The 26,232-nt window shown below is 39.3% G+C and overlaps 1 protein-coding gene and 1 long non-coding RNA gene across 2 annotated transcripts in view; one reads left to right on the top strand and one right to left on the bottom strand.

The window, feature by feature from the left end:
* The window catches only part of LOC134346856 (uncharacterized), a 79,399-nt gene extending 57,017 nt beyond the window's left edge, over positions 1 to 22,382 (top strand). Inside the window, exon 3 of the long non-coding RNA XR_010018041.1 lies at positions 22,079 to 22,382. This is a non-coding gene — a long non-coding RNA (uncharacterized LOC134346856). The remainder of the gene's footprint in view (positions 1 to 22,078) is intronic.
* The window catches only part of LOC134346855 (low-density lipoprotein receptor-related protein 1-like), a 2,119,020-nt gene that overhangs the window by 1,744,938 nt on the left and 347,850 nt on the right, over positions 1 to 26,232 (bottom strand). Inside the window, exon 2 of the mRNA XM_063048628.1 lies at positions 23,887 to 24,009. Within this exon, the coding sequence (XP_062904698.1) occupies positions 23,887 to 24,009 (123 nt within the window). The remainder of the gene's footprint in view (positions 1 to 23,886; positions 24,010 to 26,232) is intronic.

The following is a 26,232-nucleotide window of genomic DNA, read 5'->3' as shown; positions in this document are numbered from 1 at the left end:
TTAATATTTTGATTTTAATCTGAACGCAGTAATTCTAATTGAGCTGCAGATTTGTAATGAATTACCCTTCGAGATTCTCAACCCTTCTGTTTTTATAATTTTATATTCCAAATGTAGTGCTCAAACAGACTGCTTATGATGGGTTGGAAAACAGTACCATGACAGAAATTTTAACTTGAAGTGATGTGTTTCATATGCATTTTTAATTTAAATTCATTTGCATCATCTGCAGTTAATCCACATGTGGAGTACTTCTTCTATCTTTTCTGAAGCTTGATGAATGGCAACAATCAAATGTAAATATTGGCAGGCTAGCCAACACTAAATAGGCCACAGCTGATCTGCCAGTTTTGATTTGGTAAACTCAGTGTCTCTGATTTGTTACAATCAGCTGGGTTTTCACTATTCAAATCAAGGAGGACAGTTCCATTGTGCAGTTCTCTTAAGTGGTATTGTCCAGCTAAGCTTGACAGAAACCAGAAATTGAAAGCAATGCTCCTCCCTCCTCACCAGCAAAACCTATTTGTAAATGCTGCTCGTTCTTGTTACGTATTAAGCCAGGTAGAACAGAATGAATTTTCTTAGACATTTTCTTAAACAAACACATTACAGATTTCAAAGCAAATACAAAAAATGAAATCTCAACATTTATAAAACAAATATTTCAATTGATTAGTTTTTTTTATCATTGTGGATACCCTTAAAACATGTACACACTATGAGGTAAACATGGGCGCCAAAGTAGCGTATTCGTTAGCACGATGTTGTTACAGCTCAGGATGGAGTTCGGAGTTCAATTTACTGATGTCACATTTAAGAAGTCGGTATACTCAGCTTGTGGAATGTATGGGTTTTCTCCGCGTCCTCCAGTTTCCTTGCACAGTCCAAAAATGTACCAGTTAGTAGGTAAATTATCCCAACATGAGGCTAGGGTAGGGGTTCCCAACTTGGGGTCCATGGACTCCTTGATTAATGGCATAAAAAGTTTGGGAACCCTTGGGTTAGGGTTAAATTGGGTATTGTGAGATGGTTCAAAGGGGTGGAAAGCCCAATTCTAAAAATAAATAAAATTAAATAAAAAATTAGAACCAATAAGCTTTAGGTTCATACTTGCCAAGAATTAAGTGCAAAATAATTTGAACCTGGTTTTAATTGAGAAGCAACTGGAACAGGGGTAGAAATAGAGAATAAAGATGGAAATAGATCTGTTTGCTGGGGCAAGAGCAGGCTGAAAAAATATGTTTACCTGGACAGTATTGCATGTGGATCTTGGTCATAAAGGTAGAAATGAGCAGTGTTGAGCTAGGAGACTACAAGTCCAGGACCTGTGGAGGAAAAATCTCTAAAGGAAATAAGACCTGTGAATGCCTTGGAGAGGCAGTCTGACTTCACTGGGGGAGTCATGAACCAGGGAGTCCATAAGAAAGTGTATGGGGAAGCAGACGTGAGTTCAATGAGTTGCACTCACTTAACCTGTATGCAGTACTGCCATCATAGTCACCATGATTTATGGCAATATTGGGGATGATTCCACGCAAACTGAATGCTGCAAGTTCAAGAGAAGATAAATTAGGGTAAGGGGAATGAAAAAATCAAGATGATTAATGCTTCATTAGCAATTTTCAATGAATAAGTCAAGGGCAGTGAACAAAAAGCCAAAGCATGAGGTGGATTGGAATTAGGAAGTCTGGAGTTGGGAGTAATGGTTGGAACTTGGTGAGGATTCCTGTCCAAAGAAAAGGACATGGTAACAACAACAGAAAACTTCAATATTATGTCAGGCCTGGACCTCGTCACAGAAAAGAGAGAGAGACTCTGCTGAGGACTAATGAGTCAGGATCAGAACGTTGGAAAAAAAATATTACCATGTCATTAATGCCATCTAACCACAATAGGTGTGTTTTAGTGTTGGAAGGCTTCCCCTTCTCTTTCTAAAGAATAGATACTGATTATATTTGCAACATAATTGTCTCGCATTTCTCTTACATTTTAATATTTCAACTGAAAAATGTTTATCAAGTTGCTTAATATCTTTGATTTCTCCTAAGTTTGCCACAACTATTAGTAAATCATATAGAAAGAATGTTTGAGGTAACTGACTACATAGAAAGAATAAATAGAAAAATTGAGAATGATATACGCCTCTACTTAATATACGCCTCTTCTAAATGGATAAATGAAATGCTATCAGCTAGTGGAAACTATTCCATGTTTTTGCTCCAAAAAAAACCAGAAATGAATAGTCCAAATATCAAGCAAATCATATTATTATGTTGGACACCTTGGTTATTAGATATGCCTCTGGCACTTGGAATACATTCTCATAATTGTGTTTTCTTTAATATACTTCTCAGCCTGTGATTACTATTGATACTAGTTTTAATCATAGAGCAGTAAAGTTCAGAAGGAACAATTGTCCCCTTAGGCAGCATGCCTTTGTATACTTATCTAAATAAAAATCATAAAGTAGTTAGATTTTTTCTATGCTAGTGTTACAGACTTTCTTCAGGGATGTTACCTTAAAGAGATGATTTACATACATATACAGTATATACTCTTCAGGAAGTGATGCATGGATTAGCAATTGGATTATTGCGATAGAAATTAGTTGTACTGGAAATTAACATAGCTATATAGAGGTGGCATGAAATTCTCATAGGACAAGAGCATAGAATTCAAATACTTTACACAATTCTTGGATTGACTATGAAGGTTCTCAGTCATCCAGGTCATTATATATCAAACAGTAGCAGATCAAGGCAACTAGACTTGCTGTGTTGTCTAGAATCTGTTTTACTACTCATCCAAGAGTCTTCTTTAGTTCTGATCCATGGCGGGTAGTATCTGGTTTATAAACTGTGATTTGTTTAAGATATAGCAATCACATGAGGGTCATTAAGAGTTGTAGAGGTAACGAGAGAGTCATTAGTCTTATATTTGCATGAATAGAGGTGGAGATGCCAGCGTAGAAATGTTAGGACTGCATTGTAACATAGTAGGTATCAAACCCCACCCTCTCTATTCAGGGACGAGTTTTCCAGTTTGACAAAGATGACTTCTTTAACCCTCTTTCAAGCCACCTGTCCTCCCTGTCCAAACTATGCACATTGTTATCATCAAAGGAGTGTCCCTTGTCCTTTAGGTGTAGATATACAGTTGGGTCTTGACCTGAGGTGTTAGCCCTCCTATGTTGGGCCATCTGTTTGTGAAGTGGATGTTTTGTCTCACCGATATACAGATCTGTGCAGCTTCCATTGCATTGGACACCATATACAACATTGCTCTGTTTATGTTTGGGTGTAGGATACTTGGGTTGACAAGTTTCTGTCTGAGTGTGTTTGTAGGTTTGAAAAACACCAGGACTTGATGTTTGTTGAAAATCCTTCTGAGTTCCTCTGAAACTCCAGCTACATATGGATGACTAAGCTTTTATGTCTGCTTAGCTCCTTACCTCTGTCTGTTGGGCTCATGTTCCTGCTGGTCTTTGTTGCTGTCTTGATGAAGGCCCTGTCAGGGTAGCTGCAAGCTTTCAAGGATTCTCTCAAATACTTGTAGTCCTTGCCTTTAGCTGTAATGTTGGTGGGCACATTCTCAGTGTGGTGGTGTAGTGTCTTGATAACAACTTATGTTCTAAAGGGTGATGAGAGTTAACCCATAGGTACTGATCTGTGTGGGTTGGTTTTCTGTAAACTGCGATATCTCAATGTCCATTTTCTTTGATAAATACTATATAGTGTTCTATTGTTCTCAATGTCTTCTCATATAAATTTGATGTTATTATCCATCAAGTTGACGTGTTCTATGAAGGCTTGCACCACATGGATTTTGATCTTTACTCAGGTGTCATCCACATACCTGAACCACTGACTGGGTGATGATCCATGGAAGGTGTTCAAGGCTGTCCTTTCTACTGTTTTCATGTATAAATTGGCTACAATAGGAGACACTGGTGAACCCATGGCACATCCGAGTTTCTACCTACGGAAGTCATTTTTGTATTTGAAATAGGTAGTGTTGAGACAGAGTTTATGAGCCGGAAAACTACTCACCATGGATCAGAACTGAAGCCTCTCGGATGAGTGGCAAAATGTCTTCTCGATAACACAGCAAGTCCAGTTGCTTTGATTTTTGTTGGATTCATTTTTAGTTCCATTCTTGTGTGGAATGAGTTGCCCAGAGTCCATATAGTGTAATGAATGTCAATGAAAACAGTGGAAACCATGATACTAATCAGCATGCAGTAATCATTTGTTATACTTAGTGATAGTTATTGGATTCAGTTCCCACTATCTATTAAATGCTCCCAATGGCATGCATCTCAAATAGCCTCTGACAACTATGTCCAGCTCCTGGCCTTCATGTGTGGCTTAGCTACTAAGCCTGGTGGAACCATTTCCATTGACTAGAGAGAGGGCAATGGTGGATTACTGACACCTTAAAGCCAGTCACTTTGGCAGATGGGGAACGTCAGCCATGGTTGGCAGCTGATGTAGGAGAAGGAAAACTTATCTCAGACCTCCGCTGTCTTTCGGCTATTAGCGCATGTGGGAAGGCTTCAGGAGTAAACCCCACGGGAAAAATCCAAAGTTGTAGTCCCTAAGATTAGATTAGATTCAACTTTATTGTCATTGTGCCAAGTACAGATACAAAGCCAATGAAATGCAGTTAGCATCTAACCAGAAATGCAAAGAATAGTGTTATTTACAAAATAGTTGCAAATAAAAAATAAGTGCTATAGCACACAAATATTGTACTGTCTCAGTACTCTTATATGGGTGCAATACTGTTTAGCGCTGTAATATGAGGTTCAGCAGTGTCACAGCCTCAGGGAAGAAGCTCTTCCTGTGCCTGCTGGTGTGGGAGCAGAAGCTCCTGTAGTGCCTACCGGATGGGAGGAGAGTAAAAATTCCATGGTTAGGGTGAGATGCATCCTTGATAATGCTTTTCGCCCTGCCCAGGCAGCATTTATGGTAGATGTTCTCAATGGTGGGCAATTGGGTGCCGATAATCTGCTGGGAAGGAAATCCTACATTGAGTTCAACATTGACTGGCAACTCTTGCAGTGTAGCTGGTCCCAAACTGTATCAGTCTCTGTAATTTTTTTGGGTTTATCAGATGCATGGAGAGGGGGAGCATGCTATATGGGCAACAACTTGCTCTCCATATCATACAGCACTGACTTGCCTATCTAAACCCCTAGGGTGAAACGTCCATGGTCAACTCTGAAAAACAGAGGTTTTAGAAAATCATTTCAGGTTACTATGGGGAATTATGCTCCACTTAATGCTATCTTTAAGTACAAACTACCAAAAATATTGAACAGCAGGAAGAACCTCCCAACCAATGCTATTTGAATTTGGTTGTAGAGCACGTACTCCATGCATCAAATATCCTTTCTGTATTCAGGGATGAAGGAAAGCTGCAGTATTTGGTGCTAAAGCAGACATAATGACACTTTTCACTATATTTGTATTTAAAAACAAATGAGACAGACACTCTTGCAAATTTTACTAAGCATCAAACAACTGGAGACAGAAGACTCAGATACTCACTTCGCCTTGCTTCTGCATAAACCAAGTGTTGTTAAAGATGGGTCTATAGGTGTGAATTTATCTTCCAGAAAATAGGATAATGAAGGGGGCAGGGGTGTGCAGAGCAGAATAGACTTCTTGAGGACAGAGGAGGCAGTGGAGAGGAAGGAGGAAGGCAAGTTAGAAGCCGAAGGCAAAAGTTTGCCTGTCAGTCAGGTTGCAATTCCCTTACCTAAACTTCAGCAAAGAACATTGTATCAAATACATGGTTTGCTAGAGATACTTCGTTTGAACTTTGCCACTTATTACAGCCATAGTTTCAGCTTCCCTTTCAGAGGCACAGCCTTCACTTATTGGTGCTGGTGACATTGGGCTATTACTGAGGTGGACAGACACACAAAATTGAGATTAGCTTTCACAGTCCTGTAATTTATTCATTTACTGGCAGTATAAAACTTACCTGCTGTGTGCCTATGAAGCAACAGAGAGCAGGTTAATCCTACTAGTGACTCCCACACTCATTTTATAGGAGTTACAGCAAAACGCGTAAACTATCACAAGGCTGTGAATGAAGATTATATGAACACCAGCCCCACACCATAAAGCAGCAAAATACATGATGGAAGATCAATGTGCAGCTGGGACATTTGTCTTCCAACTGATGGTGAAGACAGGTTGATTAAAGATCCGATGAATCCAGCTCAGTAGCCTGGTTACTAACTCTACAAGTTTTCCATACAGAAAAAAGGTGACAGCAGATTTTGGCATCCAATGGTTTACTTAAGAATAGACACCTGACAGCAACATAACAATCTTGAGCCATGATTAAGTTTTATGGATAAAATTTATGTTGTCCTCCAAAAGATCGGTAGTTTTGATAACTGTATAGGTGCTAAGTATTTGCTGCTTGGTTGATTGATACATCAAATAAGGTTTCTGTTTGCTTTTACACAGCTCATCTCTCATAGTCCAAGATACTTGTAGGACTTTATTGGCTGCTTTACCAAATAAAACCTATTTTAATTTATGTTATTCACTTTATTTCATGTCATCAGTCAATGTGTAATGTTTCCATTAGTACTCAGCTAGACACTGAATCGTATAAAACTGCCAGATTTCAGAAAATCCAAAACAATAATTAATTATTGACTCATTTCACTTTCAATTCACTTGATTTACCTTGTCTTTTTCCCTTTCCCAATTATTCCCCCCCCCGTTTTAATCAACAAATCCCAATATGCTATTTAAACTAAAGTGCTTTATTCTATCATCATTGTGCTTCCTAATTATACTGATTGTGGGGGATGATACAGCTAGTTTGAAAAAGCTGCATTAAAAAAAGCAGCTGTACTGTATTTGTAAATAGCTCAAAATTAAATCCAGCAGTGCAGCAGAATGGATTGATAAATAGTGTTCCAAGTCCTTTGCCATCTTGGTTCAGTGATTGATAGTGACTTCTTGTCCTTAACATACACAAGTTTGATTATGTTCATTTACAAATGGCGTGGGACTTTGCCGATTTGTGTAATGGAACATCATGATTCATGTCTGCAAAATGACTGTACCATGTTAGTTAATTTGCAGTAAAAAGTGTTTAAAAGTATCATAAATATCAGTGTCATCAACAGAGTAAATGTTGTTGGAGGGACTTCAAATCATTTGGGTAAGATGGGGAATAGGGAGGGGAGTTGAACAGAAAATATTATAATACAATAAAAGATAAGAAAATAGTGCGGCATGAACAAAACCGATTACAGTTATGACTCAATTGATATGAGGGATGCATTCCTGCGAATCTTTGAAATTTTGAAAATCATAAAGATTAGGTCAATAATAAGTATTCTGTTGTTATATATTCTTACTGGCAGAGAATGGAATGTAATTTGTTATTGGTTTATATATTTAATAAACATGTTCCAAAGAACATAGAACAGTCCAGCTTAGCAGCAGGCACTTTGGCCCAGAACGTTGTGACAAGCCAGTTAAATTAGTAATCAATTGACTAACTAAAGTATTCTCTTTTGCCTACACAATGCTCATATCCTTCCATTTTTCTCATACACATCTGCCTGTCTAAACATCTCTTAAAAGTCTTTAAAGTTTCTGCCTTTACCACCACCACGGGCAGCACAATCTAGTATTCACTAGTCTGTGTAAAAAAAAAACATGCCCTTCACATCTCCTTTGAAATTACCCCCTCTCACCTTAACTTTATGCCCTTTGGTATAAGACATTTCAACCCTTAGAAACAAGATATTGTCTGACTACTCTATCTATGCCCTTTATAATAGTATAAACTATCTGATCTCACCTCAGGCTTTGCTGCTCCAGAGAAAACAACCTGTGTTTATCCAACCTCTCATTAGAGCACATGCCCTCTAATTCAGGCAACATCCTGGTAAACTACTCCTGCTTCCTCTCCAAAACCTCAAAATCCTTCCTATAAGGAGGTGACCAGAACTGAATGCAATACTCCAGATGCAGCCTAACTACAGTTTTATAAAGCTACGATATAACTTTCTAACTTTTGCAATCAATGCCTCAACTAATAAAGGCAAGCATGCCATATGCCTTCATAACCACCCTATCAACCTGTGTAGTCACTTTCAGGGAGCTATGAACTTGGACCCCAAGATCCTTCCGCTCACCAACACTGTTGAAGCTCTTGTCCTGAACAATGTAATGTCCCTTTAAATGTACAAGGTGCAACACTTTACATTTGGCCAAGAACAGCATAGGGACAGGCCCTTCAGCCCAGTTAGTCTGTGCCAAACCATTTAAACTGTCTAGTCCCATCGACCTGCCCAGCCCCCAGACCCTACAATCCATGTACCTATCAAACGTCTCTTAAATGTTGAAATCAAGCTGGGATGCATTACTTGTGCTGGCAGCTCTTTCAAAACTTCACGACCCTCTGAGTGTCGAAGTTTGCCCTCATGTTCACCTTAAACGTTCACCTTTCAACCTTAACCCACTGCTAGCCACTGCTGAAGTGCCTGAAGCCTGGAAGATGGTATCATTCTGTAAGAAGTTCAAAGTAAGTTTATTATCAAGGTATGTATATGTTACCATAGACTACCTTGAGATTTACTTCCTTGCAGGAAGTTACAGGAAAAAAGGGAATACAAAAGAATTTTGTGAAAGCTAAACATAAACAGATGTAGACAGACAAACAACCAAAGTGCAAAAGAAGACCAACCGTGCAAATAAAATAATACTGAGAACATGAGTTGCTTAAGGTGGGTAGAAAAAAAAACAAACCAGGAAACTACAGGCTGGAGAGTTTAATGGAGGAATTTTGAGGGATAAGATCTACCAGTATTTGCATTGATAGAATCTGATTAGGAATCAACATGGCTCGAGTGTGGAAAGACATACTTAACAAACATTTTTCAGGTTTTTTGAAGAGGGAACAGAAAAGGTAAATGAGGGTTGGATAGTGGATATTGTCTTTTTGTATATTAGTAATGACTTCAACATGGTTCCACTGGCCATGGAATCTCGAAGGAACTGGTTGGGTGGATTCAAAATTGGCTCACAGTTAGGAAGATGAATGTTCTTACTTGGAATGGAGGCCAGTGACAAGTTGTGTGCTGCAGGTGTCAGTGTTGGGATCCTTTCCCTCTGTTATTTACATAAATGACCTGGACTTGAATGTTTGCGGATGATACAAAATTAAGAGGTGTTTTGAAAATGGACAAGGTTATTGTGAAATAGAGGGACATCTGGAAAGACAGAGCGGCGGGCTCAGAGGTGAGAGCTGATTTTACAAATTCTTCCGCAATGGTGGCTCACTTCTCCATTGTGCTGAGGGTATTACGACTGCTGCGGCTGCTGTGCTCCATGCCCACTAATATGATGAACTGATATTGAGGCTTGGGCCTACTCCAGGCTGCCCTGGTGTTCGGATCTAAGAAATGATTTTGGTTCTCAATGTTATTGCTCGCTTCTAACGTTTGCCTGATTTGTGTATTTTGCCTCTTTCTCTGCACATCGGGTGTTGGTCCCCATTTTAATTTTTTCTATTGGGTTCTTTTGGGTCTCTTGCTTAGTGGCTGCTGAAAGCAAACAAATCTCAAGATTGTATAACTTATATATTCTTTGATAATAAATGTGCTTTGAAATCTTTGAATCTTGATCAGTTGGGGAAGTGGACAGGGGAGTGGCAAATGGGCTTCCACACAAATAAGCTTGAGGTGATGTATTTTGAAAAGTCAAACCAGCAGAGAACTTACACCAAGAATGGGTCGGGCTTAAGACAGTGTAATGGAACAAAATAACATAGGAATACAAGTGCCTAGTGCATTGAAAGCAGTGTCACAAGTGGACAGGGTGATGGAAAAGGTGTTTGGCATGCTGGTCTTCATTAGTCAAGGCTTTAAGTATAGGAGTTGGTTCATTATGTTGCAGTTAAACATGTTATTGGTGGCGCTGTACATGGAATACTATTTACAGTTTTGGTCTCCTATTTTTTAAGGAAAATAGAGTTCACAGGCTAGGTCTTTATTCCTTGAAATTTGGGAGTGTGTGGCGCAACCGATAGAAGTGTTTAAAAATATGAAAGGCATCGATAGGGTAGATGGTAACAGTCTTTTCCCCTCAGGGTAAGGAAGCCGAAAACTAGGGGACAAGGATCTACGCCAAGAGGTGAAAGATTTAGGAGGGACCTGAGAGGCATTTTTCCAGTTCACCTATCGCTCAAACCAATACACTGATGATAACATCGCCTTAACCCTTTGCTCTGTCCTGGTCCATCTGGAAAACAATGCCTCATACACCAGGATGCTGTTCATCGACTTCAGCTTGGCATTTAACGTGATCATCCCTCAGAAGCTAGTGGGTAAACTGTCCTTGTTTGGACTCAACCCCCCTATCTGTAACTGGATCTCAGACTTCTTAATGGAATGACTCTGGTCAGTCTGAGTGGGCAGTAACAGCTTATGCTCTGTCACACTGAGCATCGGTGCCCCCCCCCCCCCCAGGACTGTGCATAGCTCACTGCTGTTCACTCTGCTGACTCACAACTACACTGCCAGATCCAGTTCAAATCGCATAATCAAGTTCATTAATGATACAACAGTGGTAGGCCTCATTAGCGTTAATGATGAGTCAACATACAGAGAGGTGGTTGAGAAGCTTGTTAAATAGTGCAAGAACAACTTGAGCCTCAACGTGGACAAGACAAAAGAGGATATGGACTTCAGGAAGGCACAGATCGACATCAATGGCTCTGCTGTGGAGAGAACGAAAAGCGCAAAGCTCCTTGATGCGTACGTAATGGACGATCTAACCTGGACCCACAACACTTCTTCACTTGTCAAGAAGGCTCAGCAGCATCTACACTTTCTGAGGAGACTGAGGTGTCCCCATCTGCATTCTAACAACTTTAAACAGGAGTGCCATTGAGAGTGTCCTGTCCCTTTGCATCATTGTGTGGTGCAGAGTCTGCAAAGGCATCAGACTTCCGGACCCAACAGAGGATAGCTGACATTATCTAGATGATCACCAGGGTCTTCCTCCCTACTATTTGTGAAATTTATTGGGAGTGTTGCAGGCGGACGGCCAGAAGTATTGTTGAGCATCCCCACCACCCATCCTACAATCCCTTTGAACCACTACTGTCAGGAAAGAGGCACAGAAGCATCAGGACTAGGATGGCCAGACTGAGCAACAGCTTCTTACAGGGAATACCCTGCCACCACTGAGGTCTTGTCACTAAGTCAGAGTGCTGAAACTTCATTGTTTGCATGTGATGAAAGTATTTTGTATTATATTTTATTAATTTATTTCTGGTAATATTTTGGTAGATGTGCTGCGTGCTTATATATTTTGTGCTGTGTCTGATGTTTTGTAGTACACCATGGTCTGGATGAACTTTATATAAATATATCTAAACTTGAATTTGAAGAGAGGGTTGTGAGTACATGGAATGAACTGCCAGAGGAAGTGATTGAAGCAGGCACAATAGTATAATTTAAAAAAAAACACTTGGATAGGTACATGGAGGAGTAGGGCTTAGAGTGATAGAGGTTTGACACAGGAAATTGAGACTAGCTGGTGGACACCATCGTCAACATGGACCTGTGGGATTAAAGGCCCTGCATCCAAGCTATATTGCTCAAAGAATTCTGTCCAGGACCTATGCTATTACCTTCGATGTCATCGACACATTGACCTTACCCTTCTCGCTTGTCATCAACAAGTTACAATCACCTTGGACATCTGATTCCATGTGCAGTCTGTTGCCACCAAGCTCTGCTTTGCTACCATCTCTTCAGTGCATTCTCATATCTTGATCTCTCGCCCAACATTTTATATTTAATGAGTGGAGATTTCCTCCAGCTAAGCGGAAAGGAGACCACAACCGTAGCTTTCAGGTTCACCAGCTTTTATTCAACAACAACATAAGGCTGATTCAGGCAACTTTGATGTCATACTTAGCATGAATATGAGCCTTCAACAATACAAACAGTATCATGAATGATGCTATTTCAATTCCCTGTCTAATTATGGATAGAGTTCAAAGTGCAATGTAAGTTTAATATGAAAGTACATATTTAGGCCCTCTATTGGTTGGGGTCGACCCGGAGTATTGCATCCAAGCTGGTGATACAGAAGCTAGTATGCAGGCTAGGGCAGTACGATATGGAGAGCAAGCTGTTGCCCATGCAGCAGGCTTTCCCTCTTCACACAGCTGGTGAATCCAAAGGAACAGCAGAGACTGATACAATTTGGCAGCAGTGATGTTGCAGGAGTTGGATTGCCTTAGGAACTCCAACTCCAGATTTTTCCTCGGGGGTTTCTCCTGAAGCCTACCTCATCAGTGGGTACAGCCAGAATGCGGTGGATGTTTGGAGATCAGAGTTTTCCTCCTCCTAGATCCGCTGCCAACCATGGCTGATGAACCCCATCTGCCCCAAAGCAACTGGTTTTAAGGGACAAGTAACCCACATTTACCCCTTCTCCTGACAGGAGAAATGGTTCCTCTGGGCATAGTAGTTAAGCCACATGTGAAGGCCAGGCACTGGACTTGGTTGTCAGTTTGAGAAACATGCCACTGGGAGCATTTAACAGGTAGTGGAAGCTTATCCCCACTACCTCCCCTGGCTAAGACAAACTTAAGGATCCTCAAAATACATATATGTCACCATATACAACCCTGAGATTCATTTGCTTGTGGGCATTCACAGTAAATACAAAGAATAGAATCAGCAGAATCAATGAAAAGCTGCACACAAGCCAGACATACAACCAAGTACAAAAGACAACAAACTGTGTAAATACAAACAGAAAAAAATACAAACAAAATAATATAAATAAATAAACATTGAATATCAAGAACATGAGATGAAGAGTACTTGAAAGTGAGCCCAAGGGTGTGGGAACATTCAGTGTTGAAGCAAGTGAGCTTGAGGGAAGATATCCTCCCTGGTTCAAGAGCCTGATGACTGAGGGTTAATTACTGTTCCTGAACCTGGTGCTGTGTGTCCTGAGACTCTTATACCTTCTTCCTGTTGACAGCAGATAAGAGAGCATGGCCTGGATGGTGGGAGTCCTGGAGAATGGATGCTCCTTTTTTTGTGACAGCACCCCTTGTAGATGTTCTCAATAGAGGGGAGGACTTTACCTGTGATTGGGCTGGGCTGTATCCACTATTTCTTGTAGGCTTTTCTGTTCAAGAGCATTGGTGTTTCCATACCAGGTTGTGGTGGCATATCTTATGAAAATCCCATCCATCGATCATTGCAGTGTTCAATCAGGAGATGGCCCTGTAACCTAAATACTATTCCCCTATCTTTGAGCTACCTTAATTTTAACTTTTTCTTTATTACTTTCAAAACCAACTATTGTCATAACCATCCCTTCTTCTATAATTCCCTTAGCTCTTCATAATTTTTGTGCTTCTTCAATCCCAGTCTGGTGCACAGCTTCAATTTCAATGGCTCCACCATCACTGACTGTGTCTGCATATCTAAATTTCTGGAAGAACTTTCTTAAACCTTTATTCCTTTGCTTTTCATTTTCATTCCTTAAATCATACCTTAATATTTAAGTCTTGAATTATCTGTCTGAAGATGAGCCCCTACATAGTTCCATATTATTTTTTTAATTACTGATAAAGCACTGAAAAAAACAAACAAAAACAAGCTGTTTAGTGAGTCCTGATGAAGTGTCTTGTCCAAAAACTTCAACTGTTAATCTCCTTCCACAGAGGCTGCCTAACTTGCATTTTGCGCTGTTCCTTCATCTTCACTGTATTTGTTCCCATGATGAGGCTTTTCTTTCCAGGACATCAGAAATATCCTCTTTCTTCAAAGAACAGAATTTTTCTTCCTTTATTATTGTTGCTGCCCTTACCCACATCTCCTCCATTTCACAGACATCCATGCTCACCCCATCTTCCTTCCACTTTAATAGGGATAGAGTTCTTCTTGTCCTCACCTTCCACCCATGAGCCTCCACATTCAACACATCATCAACTGGATCCTAAAACCAAACACATCTTTACACTCTCCCCACCCCTTGCTTTCCAGAGGGATCACTCCCTCCACATCCAACACAATGTTCTCCGCAACCTCCATCATCTTCAATGGGATCCTAACTTCCCTCTTCTTCTATTGCCCACACCAGCTTCTTACTTCTTCTCCTCACTTGCCTATCCCCTCCCCTGAAGCCCTCCACCTTCCCTTTGTCCCATGGTCCTCTCTCCTCTGTTATCAGATTCCGCTTTCTCCGGGCAATTACCTTTCACACCTACCTGGTTTCACCTCTCACCTTCCAGCTAGTTCTCCTTCCCGTCCCCCCAACATTTTTATTCTGGCATCTTCCTTCTTCCTTCACAGTCCTGAGGAAGGGTCTTGGCCTGAAAAGTTGACTGTTTATTTATTTCCATAGATATTGCCTGACCTGCTGAGTTTCTGCAGCATTTTCCATGTGTGTTACTCTGGAACATCCACCATCTGAAGAATCCCTCACATTTAGCCTTTTGTTCATGTTGCTCAAGAAATCTAGTAAGCTCTTTTGAAGAAGTAGGCATTAAACATTTACCTCTTCAGAAAAATTCCATTGTACTAACCCCACACATCTTGCTTTCCTTATTATCTACCAATTTCCATCTTCAATATACTCAGTAAATGACCCTCAAGTGGCACTTCCAGACCATGGTGCACCCACAATACACACAGCACACAGCACATAAAAAATATTGCCACAAATAAGTTTACAAAATATAATTGAAAATGCATGTGTAGTGCACAGCACAAGTAAGCTGTAAACAGTACTGTAAATAGCTCACTGTCCTAGTAACGAGAGTTTGATGTTGGCAAGGTCGTGGATTCTCCATGACTATCTTGCGTAAAGAATTTCAAAGATTCACTGTTCTGGGTGAAAAAAATTGTTCCTTATCTTGGTCTGCAGTGTCTGACCTATTTTGTCACTCTGAAACCCAGTTATAACTTCCATCCAGGAGAAGTATCAACCTTGCATCTTTCCTGTCAGACCCTATAAGTACTGTATTTGATATCTTTCCTCCTGAGATCATCTCTCATTCTATTAAACTGAAGAGAACATCGGCCTATTCTGCTTAATCTTGCCTCACGTAATAAAACTTGCATCCCACAAATCAATCTGGTGATTGTGTACTGCATTCTAACTGTCACAAATCTATCTTTCCTTTGGAAGGAGACTAGACTAGAGCAGAGTATTCCAGATGCAGTCTCACCAGGGCTCTGTGTAATTGGAGCCAGGCATCTTTTCTTTTGAAGTCAAATCTTGCAATGAAGGGCAACCCACTGTTTGCCTTCATAATTACAGTACATGTTGTATCTGCGTGTTAACTTGCAGTGATTTGTGTGCAGGGACAATCAAGACAATCTGAATACCAGCACTTTTTAGTCTCCCCATATGAAAATAGGTGAGTAATTAGCTTCCAACTTTTTACTCCATCTGCCATGTCCTCCCCCTCACTTCCCCATTCTGGAACCCTCTGAAGGCACTCTTAATTAGACCATGCTGGAAACAGGCTTCTAATACATAAATGATCATTTATTCCTACTCTCCATTTTCTATTTATTAACTACACAATAATCCATATGAATATATTATTGAGTGCATTTTAGACAATAAGACCATAAGACATAGGAGCATGATTAGATCATTTGGCCCATTGAGTCTGCTCTGCCATTCAGTCATAGCTGATTTTCTTTTATCCTCAACCCCATTCCCCGGCCATCTCCCCATAACCTTTGAAGCTGTGTCCAATCAAGAGCGTGTCAAGCTCTGCCTGAAATTCACCCTATGACCTGACCTCCACAGTTGCATGTGGTAACAAATTCCAGAAGTTCACCACCTTCTGGCTAAAGAAATTTCTCTGCATCTCTGTTTTAAATGGACACCCCTCTATCCTGAGCCTGTGCCCTCTTATCCTATGCCCCCCGCCGCCACCATGGGAAACCTCTTTTCCATATCTACTCTGTCTTGGCTTTCAAGATTCAAAAGGTTTCAATGAGATCCCCCTCATCTTTCTAAATTCCAGTGAGTTCAGACCCAGAGCCATCAACCATGCCTCATACTCTTTCATTCCCAGAATCATCCTCATGAACCTCCTCTGGACCTCTTCAATGCCAGCACATCTTTTCTTAGATGAGGAGCCCAAAACTGTTCTCAATACTCAAGGTGAGGCCTCACCAGTGCCTTATAAAGCCTCAGCTTCACATGCCTGCTGCTGTATTCCAGAACTCTAAAAATGAATGCTAACATTATATTCGCCTTCCTCATTACCGACTCAACCTGCAGGTTAACCTTTATGGTGTTCTGCACCAGGACCCCCAAGTCCCTTTGCATCACAGATTTTTGGATTTTTTCCCCATTTAAAAAATAGTCTACACATTGGAAAGTGCATGACCATGCAATTTCCAACATTGCATTTCATTTGCCACTTTCTTGCCCATTCTCCTAATCTGACTAAGTTCGTCTGCAGCCTATCTGTTTCCTCAACACTACCTGCCCCTCCACCAATCTTTGCATCATCTGCAAACTTGGCAACAAAGCCATCTATTCCATCATCTAAATAATTGATATACCGCATAAAAAGAAGCGGTCCCAACACCGACACCTGTGGAACACCACTAGTCACTGGCAGCAAAGCAAAGATCCTTTTATTCCCTCCTACCAATTAGCGAATGCTCTAACCATGTAAGTAAATTTCCTACAATACCATGGGCTCTTAACTTGGTGCACAGCCTCGTGTGGCACATTGTCAAAGGCCTTCTGAAAGTCCAAATATACAACATCTACCGCATCCCCTTTATCAATCCTACTTATAATGTCCTCAAAGAATTCTAACAGGTTTGTCAGGCAAATTTTTTCCTTAAGGAAACTATCTTGTCCTGTGTCACCAAGTACTCCATAATTTCATCCTTAGCAATTGACTCCAACATCTTCCCAACCATTGAAGTTAGGCTAACTGGTGTATAATTTCCTTTCTGCTGCCTTCATTCTTTCTTAAAGAGTGGAGCAACATTTGCAACTTTCCAGTTCTCTGGCACCATGCCAGAGTCCAATGATTTTTGGAAGATCATTGCTAATAACTCTACCATTTCTAATGTTACCACTTTCAGAATCCTAGATTGTAGTTCATCTGGTCTGGGTTACTTTTGTACTCTTAAGTCTTTCAGGTTTTTGAGTACCTTCTCCCTCATAGTAGTAACTGCACTCAGCGTCTCTTCAATCACACACTACAACATCTGACATACTGCTAGTGTCCTCCACAGTGAAGACTGATGCAAAATACTTTCTTAGTTCATCTGCCATCTCCTTATCCCCTGGTATTATTTCCCCAGCCTCAGTTTCTAGTGGTCCTACATTTATATATTTTTTCGTTTTTTAAATACTTGAAAAAGCTTTTACTATCCACTTTGACGTTGTTTCTTAGTTTGCTTGAATATTTCATCTTTTTCCTTCTAATGATTCTTTTACTTGCTCTTTGTAGATTTTTAAATGCTTCCCAATCCTCTATCTTCCCACCAATTTTTGCTTTGTTGCATGCCCTCTCTTTTGTTTTTACATTAGCTTTGACTTTCTTTGTTAGCCACAGTTGTACTGTTTTGCCATTTAGGTATTTCTTCATTTTTGGAATACATCTGTCCTGCACCTTCCTCATTTTTCCCAGAAACTCACACCATTGTTGCTCTGCTGTAATCCCTGCCAGTCTTTCCTTCCAATTTACTTTGGCCAACTCCTCTCTCATACCACTATAATTCCCCTTACTCCACTGAAATACTGCTATGTCAGACTTTATTTCTCCCTATCAAATTTCAAGTTCATATTGTTATCACTGGCTCCTAAGGGCTCTTTTACCTTAAACTCCCTAATTGCCCTTGGTCCATTACATAACACCCAATTCAGTATAGCTGATCCCCTAGTAGGCACATGAATAAACTGCTCTAAAAAGCCATTTTGTAGGCATTCAACAAACTCACGCTGTTGGGATCCATTACCAACCTAGTTTTTCCAATCAACCTGTATGTTAAAATCTCCCATGACTATCATAACATTGCCCTTTTGACGTGCCTTTTCTATTTCCACAAGTATTCAACAACTTCCAAACCTATGTGGCATCTTTCTACTGATTTGATACTTTTTTTTTACCAGAATAGCATGCCACCACCTCTTCCTACCTTCCTATCCCTCCAATACAATGTGTAACCTTGGACATTCAGATCCAAACTATGACCATCCCTTCAGCCATGATTCCGGGATGGCCACAACATCATACCTGACAATCTGTAGTAGTGAAACAAGATTGTCCACCTTATTTCTTATACTCCATACATTGCATATAAAACTTTGAGTACTGTATTTGCAACCCTTTTTGATTTTGCATCCCCAATGCACTGATACTCATCCTGCTGGCTGGAATTTTGACTTATCATCTACCTTCCCTTCCTGACAGTCTGACTTCACGCTATCTTTGTGTTTTTACCATCTGTCCTATCATGAATCCCTTCATTCCGGTTCCCATCCCCTGCCAAATTAGTTTAAACCCTCCCCAACAGCTCTAAAAAACCTGTCTGCGAGAATATTGGTCCCCCTTGGGTTCAGGTGCAACCTGTCCTTTTTATATAGGTCATACCTCTCCTAGAAGAGATCCCAATGATCCAAGAACCTGAAGCCCTGCCCTCTGTACCAGCTTCTCAGCCACACATTTATCTGTCAAATCACCATGCTTCTACCCTCACAAGTGCGTGGAAAAAGTAGCAATCCAGAAATTACTACCTTGGAGGTTCTGCTTCTCACTTTCTGAAATTCTCTTTCCAGGACCTCATTGTTTTTCCTTCCTTTGTCATTGGTACCAATATGTACCAAAACATCTGGCTGCTCTCCCTCCTTCTCTAAAATGCTGTGGGCGTGCCCCAAGATGTCCCTGACACCAGCACCTGAGAGGCAGTATACCATCTGAGTATCCCGTTCACATCCACAGAATCTCCTGTCTTTTCCTCTGACTAATGAGCCCCCTATCACTACTGCTCCCCTCTTCTCCCTCTTTACCTTCTTCTGCACCACAAATCCGTGCTCAGTGCCTGTAATATTGTCTCCATGCCATTCCCCTGGGAGCTCATCCCCCACAACCATTTCCAAAACTGTATACTGCACTTATTTTTGAGGGGAATGATCTAACTGCCTATTTTGTTGAGTCATTTCTTGGATGCCACATTAATCAAAGGTTTTTGAAAGTTCAAATAAACTTTCAGAAATCATCAACACACCTGTCCATCACTGATGCAATTCGCAGGATAGTGAAGCTAACAGATTTGGCAACTATGATTTCCTTTATTTCGATATATACCAATTTCCATAATATCTTTATTAATTTCTAATTATTATTTTTCATTTTATTGTACTTCAAATTTACTATTTCATCCCTGCCTGGCTTACATTGATTGAGAGGTTTCTAGATCTTCTCGTGTAAGGTTTGCACAATTCTCCAAATCTAAGATTATTTTTATTATTATTAGGTATATCAATCAAAAATCAACAAATGTGGTAGGGTTCACTTGGATGTCGGAATAGTGTTGGTAAGTGAATTATCTGCTCCAGTTTCTACATGATACACAGGGCATACATTTTCAGATTTGATATTCAAAAATGCATCCAAGATGCAGGTTATAACAGAACAAAGAAAATTAAGTACTCTGTGTGATTAAATCCCAAACAAATTGAGCATACATTGCTGTCTTGCTATGATGCTTTTCAAAGAAACATCATATGTGCATTTATCAGTACCTCAGCTGAAAGTTATTATTACTGATGACATGATTATTTAATACCACAACTGAAACTCTCTTGGCAGCACTAGTTGAATGCATATTAGAACAAATAATTGTTCTGTTGTTTTAGAGTTCAAATAAATTAAGCAGAAATGACATTTATTGGATTTATCGCTCATACCTGAAAAGTCCTCAGTTGACCGGCAACGATTGCAATGAGGCTCAGGTGAAATACATTTAAGCAGATACAATGGAACTTGGAAAGAAAAATCTTTTGTTCTTAGTAGGAAGTGAAAATGCCTTATTTATGCCCAAACCATCATTATTTATTTAATTATTGTTTTTTCCTTTTTTTTCTTCTCTCTTTTTTCTCTCCCTGCCCCTCTCAGAATAACTCCTTGCCTGCTCTCCATCTTCCTCTAGTGATCCCCTCCCCCTTTCTTTCTCCTTAGGCCTCCTGTCCCATGATCCTCTCCCTTCTCTAGCCTTGTCTCCCTTTTGCCAATCAACTTTCCAGCTCTTAGTTTCATCCCTCCCCATCCTGTCTTCTCCTATCATTTCGGACCTCCCCCTCCCACTTTCAAATCTCTTACTATTTCTTCTTTCAGTTAGTCCTGACGAAGGGTCTCGGCCCGAAACGTCGACTCTACTTCTTCCTATATATGGTGCCTGGCCTGCCGCATTCCACCAACATTTTGTGTGTGTCGCTTGAATTTCCAGCATCTGCCGAATTCCTTGTGTTTGCGTTTTTAAATCCACATCCTCGTACTTCCCTCTTTCCATCTTATCCTCCATCACACATTTAAAATAAAGGAGAAATGGATAACTAAAACAAATTAGCAAAAGCACAACGGCCACTAAGCTGAAATAACAACTTAAAACAAAATTTTTATATAATTCCTTTGCGAATACAAGTCATTTCTGAGTCCTGCATATTGATCATAATTGGACCATATATACATAAAGCTATGCTGAGCACTCTCATCTTTGCCTAATAATTAGTGAATGCTGGATCAACACTCAATTAACAGAATGAAATACCTGTTATAAAGAGCTACATTAACATTGCCGTGGCCTTCAGTTATCTCAGCAAACTAAAGATGAATTAGAAAAGGTGATAATAATAGAGTGAAGTTGTAAAACAGTTAAAATGTATTTAAATTACTTTAACTCTTTAAGAAGCATTATCAATCAACTTAAATAGCAAACAGGGAAGAACAGTTAAATATTATTACGTTAACAGCTGGTAATGATGAACCCAGGATCAAAGTAAATATTTACTAAAAAAAACAATGAATGATTGAAAAACTGAGGAATGTTTTATTTGTAACTTGAACAGCCACAGTCCTAATGAAGACATTCCCACAGCACCATTGATAATGAGCTCCACCATTTAAACCTGCTGATTATTAAGAAGCAATATATTTTCAGGTTAAAATGGAGTGTGACTCAAAGGGAAAATGCTGATGTTGAAGTTCCCATTTACTGCTGTTTTCATCTTTTGTCTTGGTGGTAGATGCCAAGGTTTGAATGTGGTCTTTAATGTAATTTTGTTGACTAAATACTAGCAGCAGGAGGTTTTCAATTTGAACCACCATGTAATTGCAGTGCAGGTAAAGAGAACAAATGTTCATGGAGCACCAGACAGCAGACTTATTTGTTCTGGATGATTAATTTTGGAGCTGAACTCTTCTGGACAAATGGAGAATGCTTGAGACAGAATGAAAAAGACTCAAAATATGCAGCCTCTGACTTGTTCTAGACAAAGTATCTACTTGCAAGTCCATTTAAGTCTATGGGTTATGGAAACCCCGAAGTTATTAATGTATTGGGACTTTGTAATGGTAATACCAATAGCAAAGAGTCTGTACGATACATAACAATTTTAATAACTTCAGGGACATTTTATTTTAATATTTGTTGCTTATTGGACTATGTCTGAAGTTTGTCTGAGCCTTGTTCAATGAGAGACCTGGACAATTTTCTTTTGAGAAGTGACAAATAGAGACGAAGAATGTGCAATAACTGAACTAACAGATTACCATCCCTTTAATAAAGGCTGGCCTGCTTTAAAATGTCATAAAAATAATTTTCCATTGACAGAACAGGATCTTTAGAGTGCTGAAATTGAAATTTGCTTATTAACTTAGTGGCTTGAATTTTGTTGGGAAATGTTGGCAGCTAATGAAAGAATTAGCTAAAAAGGATGTCATCATTGTTCCAATTATTACAGAGTAGATAATATTGGCTTTAAAAATCTTCTCTCACTCTTCCCTTAAGATAATATTGTCAAGGTATGGCATGGTTCCAAATATGCCCAGCTGTTCTATATTATTTTGTCCAAGAGGTCATCTTTCACGTTGGAACCTGAAGAGTCCTCAGTCATCTGTTCAGCCATGGGAGATGCAACACTTTATCCAATTTCTACAAGTATTCTCCAGCAGGACATCACTGGAAAATGATAAAGAGTGGGAAGCATAGGTGATTTTTCTCCCTAAGTAGATGTTAGTTAATACTTCTACAGAAAGGTTTTCTGGATGTCAAAGGAATTCAGTCTTAACTGTGAATGTATTCACCCAGTTAGCCAAATGGAATCAGAAAAAAATATAGCAAAGTTGTAATCATAATAATGTCTCAACACTGTTTTGGTAATTTACTAGTTTCTTCAGAAAGCTTTTCAGTTTTAATATGCCAAAAATTTATCTTGCTATTCATGTTCAAGATTATCCAGGGAAAATGCATCCAATTTATTTAACAATTATATTTTGTTCAGAGCCTGTTTTATAGAGCCAACAGTTTTTTTTATCCAAACTCCTAACAAGTTTTATTTCACTGGACAATAAAGATTTTGCTTCCTGAATCCTTTTGGGTGTGTCTTATGGATTTTGGGCTGCTGATCATGAAAATCACTCTGAAATTTCTCTATCAAGCACTATTTTTTTGAAATCACTCATATTTGTTATTTCAATTCATAATTCAAGTCAAGTAGCTGATGCCAAGATTACGGAAGGCATTTTTGTTGGTCCACATATCAAACAGGTCATCAATGACACGCAATTTGAAGAAGTTCTAGTATGACTGGAGAAAATAACATGGAAAACTTTCAAGGATGTTGTTGAAAATTTTCTTGACAACTACAGAGCAAGAAACTACGTGCAGCTGATTGACAATATGTTTCAAGTATACAAAACCATGAAGTGCAACATTTCACTAAAGATTAATTTTATGCATTCCCATTTAGACTTCTTCCCTGCAAATCTTGGCACTGTCAGTGAGGAGCATGGGGAAAGGTTTCCCCAGGGCAGTATGGTAATGAAGAAACAGTATCAGGGCAACTGGAATCCATCAAGACTGTTGAACACTTAAACGAGAAGCTTCAGACACTGAGTATAAATGAAAATCAACAACAAAATATTTTTAGCTTAGTTGAACTATTGAAAAGCGTCAGCACCATTATGCAATTAAACACAGTATATTCATGAACGTTAATGTCTTATTTCTCCAAATCCCTATGTCATACAAGTAGACTGAAGTTACATTTGTGTTCAGCTCTAAATAGTCTATCATAAGCAAAAAAATTCTGAGGAAGTAACACTTTCAAAAAAATGTTGTCCAGTGTAATTTAATGTTAATTGGATTAGGTATTTCTAAATCCACTAAAATTAAATTTTATTAATCACATTAATTATGATTGCTTCTAATATATGCATTCAGTAGCCACACTGTCAGTTAATGGGAGTACAAAATATCCAAATCACCATTTACACAAAGAGAAGTTAACCATTGTCAAATAGCAGAAAACCAATGTACACTATATACAGAGAAATAACAAGGATACACTATTATAATACATAATAGTTAATAAAGCCAATTTGTATAATTGCAAACAGCTTCAATTTTAGCAGAACTATGATCATATTTCTGCAGAGACTAAATTTCAGTGTTGAATGCTGATTTAATATTGATTTCTCATGAAAATATCCAAAATTTTTAATACTGGATCACAGAAGAGACTGTAATAAGAATAACTTGAGTTAAGTGTCATTGAAGATTGTAACCATTTTAATCGAGATTAAAGGTTCACTTACACTGATCAAGTGACTCATCCGAATCATCAGGACAGTCTGGTTCACCATCACAGAGCCAGTTCAGTGAAATACAGGTCACGTGGTCATGGCAGAGAAATTCAGCTGGTCCACATGTTTTATGGTCTGCAAATCAAAGGGGAGGAAAACTTTTAAAAACGCAGGTAATCCAAGTATGTTTGCAAGTAATCCAAGCAGCTGTTTGTGTATCACAGTGGCTATACCCCGATACATTGCTTCAACAGATGGGTTAAACCAGGTGAGTTTAGCTGGCAGGCCTCATACCTCAGTGAGATTGGGACATGCCCATCCTCGCTTGTGAAGTCAGCTCTGGTGGACTGGGAAGATGGGATCAATAATGCTATCTAACAGCCGTGAAGGCAGTTCTGCAATGCAAGAGTCATAACAAGATGCAAGACTTGGTCATGGTCATCTACTGCATCCAAGGAAGATCCCAGTTTTGTTATGACTACTCATACCACTAGATCTGGACTTCCAAGGTTGAGGGAGTGGAACTGCCCCAATGCATCAGCATTTCTACTTTAAAGACTTCCCGCACAGGTCTCTTAGCATTGTTGGATATGACAAGTATGTACAAAAGTCCTGTGGTAAAATAAAAAAACAAATTCTTCCACTTATTTCATGCTCATTGTTTTGAACATACAATGACACAATTGTAAATTATTAAGTCTTTTGAACCTAAAATGTATGAATTTAGTCAAGGGTGCAGAACCTTGCAAATATCTTGGCTATATTCCCCTACTCAGTGCAGCAACTTCAACATAGATGCATTGGATTAAATTAATCAATCATTTGAAATTCGTCTTTCTCTTTTTCTACATTTACGTTTATAAATTTGAAATAAAACAATACAAATTATAAACAATTTTGCAGTTGGATGAAAACAAAAAAAAACAGAAATGTCAAGATAGTTTCTTATTCCACTAAAACTGCCTCTCTAGCTGAATGTTTCAAGAATTCATTGCTTTCATTTGTAGTAACAGTGTTGGTTAATCAAAATCACCTAATTCCTTAATATATGGAAAAGGCTTGGAAAAAAGCTTTACAAGTAAATAATGTTCTGTTATTTTGTCCAGCATCAGGGCCCACACATTCCTTCGTTTAATGTAATGAAGCTTTCATGTGCATAAACAGAATGTCCATTGCTTTCCTCTTGCCTGCAAATTCTTTGCAGAAAAGGCTATTTACTCTAGCATCGAAGCAAATCAAAACCTCCTTAAATACATGTGACAACTCTTTTCAACTGAATTCAGAAGGACAGTATGTTTGATTTTACTGGCCACAAGCTGTAGGAACCTTCAGTTACCATGTTACTGCGGGAGAAACTATACCTAGTTATAAAAATGTTTGGATGGAACTGTTTAAATGGAAGGTCAGTGCAAAACAATTAAATCATTTTCAAGAGTAACTATTTATTTAACGTGTTTGTTATTTTATGTTCTTTGCTATTTTGTTGATGAAAATGCCAGCAATAGAGCAAAAACTTGATTGCATTACAGTACTACAGTGATGGTCACACAGTTGAAAGGGATAACTGAATCTATATGAAGACCATTAACTTCATTGCAATATTGGTATCAGAATGTACAATAATAAGGCCTAGAAATTCTATAATATGGTGCTAGATTTATGTTAAACTCAAAGCTACAAGATATGTTTTCTATGCAATGATATTTTCAAATTAAATATAGTGACCTCATATAAATGTGATAATCCATCTGGATTTTCTACACAGCCTATGTGTGGAAATGAATGGACATGAGCAGTGATGTTCAATGGCATGTAATGAATGCTCTGAAACCATTTCTATTCTATTAACTCCCAGTACATTAGCACATGCAGAACAGTTCTTCATAGTACGAGGTCAACTTCTCTGTTACATCAAGGGGCTCTGCCTAAGCGTGTGGAGCTCAGCACTGGGAACCTGTTTAAGAAGATGTCAGGATAAATCCTTAAATTTCACAAATACTCAGAAGATATGAGCAAAAGAATTAGAAGCCAGAGTTACACAAAGTGATGGAAGAACTCAGCAGTTCAGTCAGTGAGACCCTTCGTCGGGACTGGAAAAGAAGAGCGAAGCCCCTAGAATAATAATGTGAGGTAGGGAAAGGAGTCCAAGCTTCAGGTGTAAGGTGAAACCAGGTGAGTGGAAAGGTGGGAGGGTGGGGAGGAGGGATGAAGTGAGAAGCTGGGAGGTGATGGTTGGAAGAGATAAAGGGCTGAGGAAGAACTCTAATCTAAAGGGAGAGGAGAGGAGAGTGGACCATCACTGATATAGAAGGAGAAACACCAGTGGGAGATGATGGGCAGGAAAGGAGAAGGAAAAGG

This window comes from Mobula hypostoma, chromosome 5, assembly GCF_963921235.1.
Source record: "Mobula hypostoma chromosome 5, sMobHyp1.1, whole genome shotgun sequence".
NCBI lineage: Eukaryota > Metazoa > Chordata > Chondrichthyes > Myliobatiformes > Myliobatidae > Mobula > Mobula hypostoma.
Note: the sequence above shows the minus strand (reverse complement) of the source record. Positions and strands in the feature narration are given on the sequence as shown.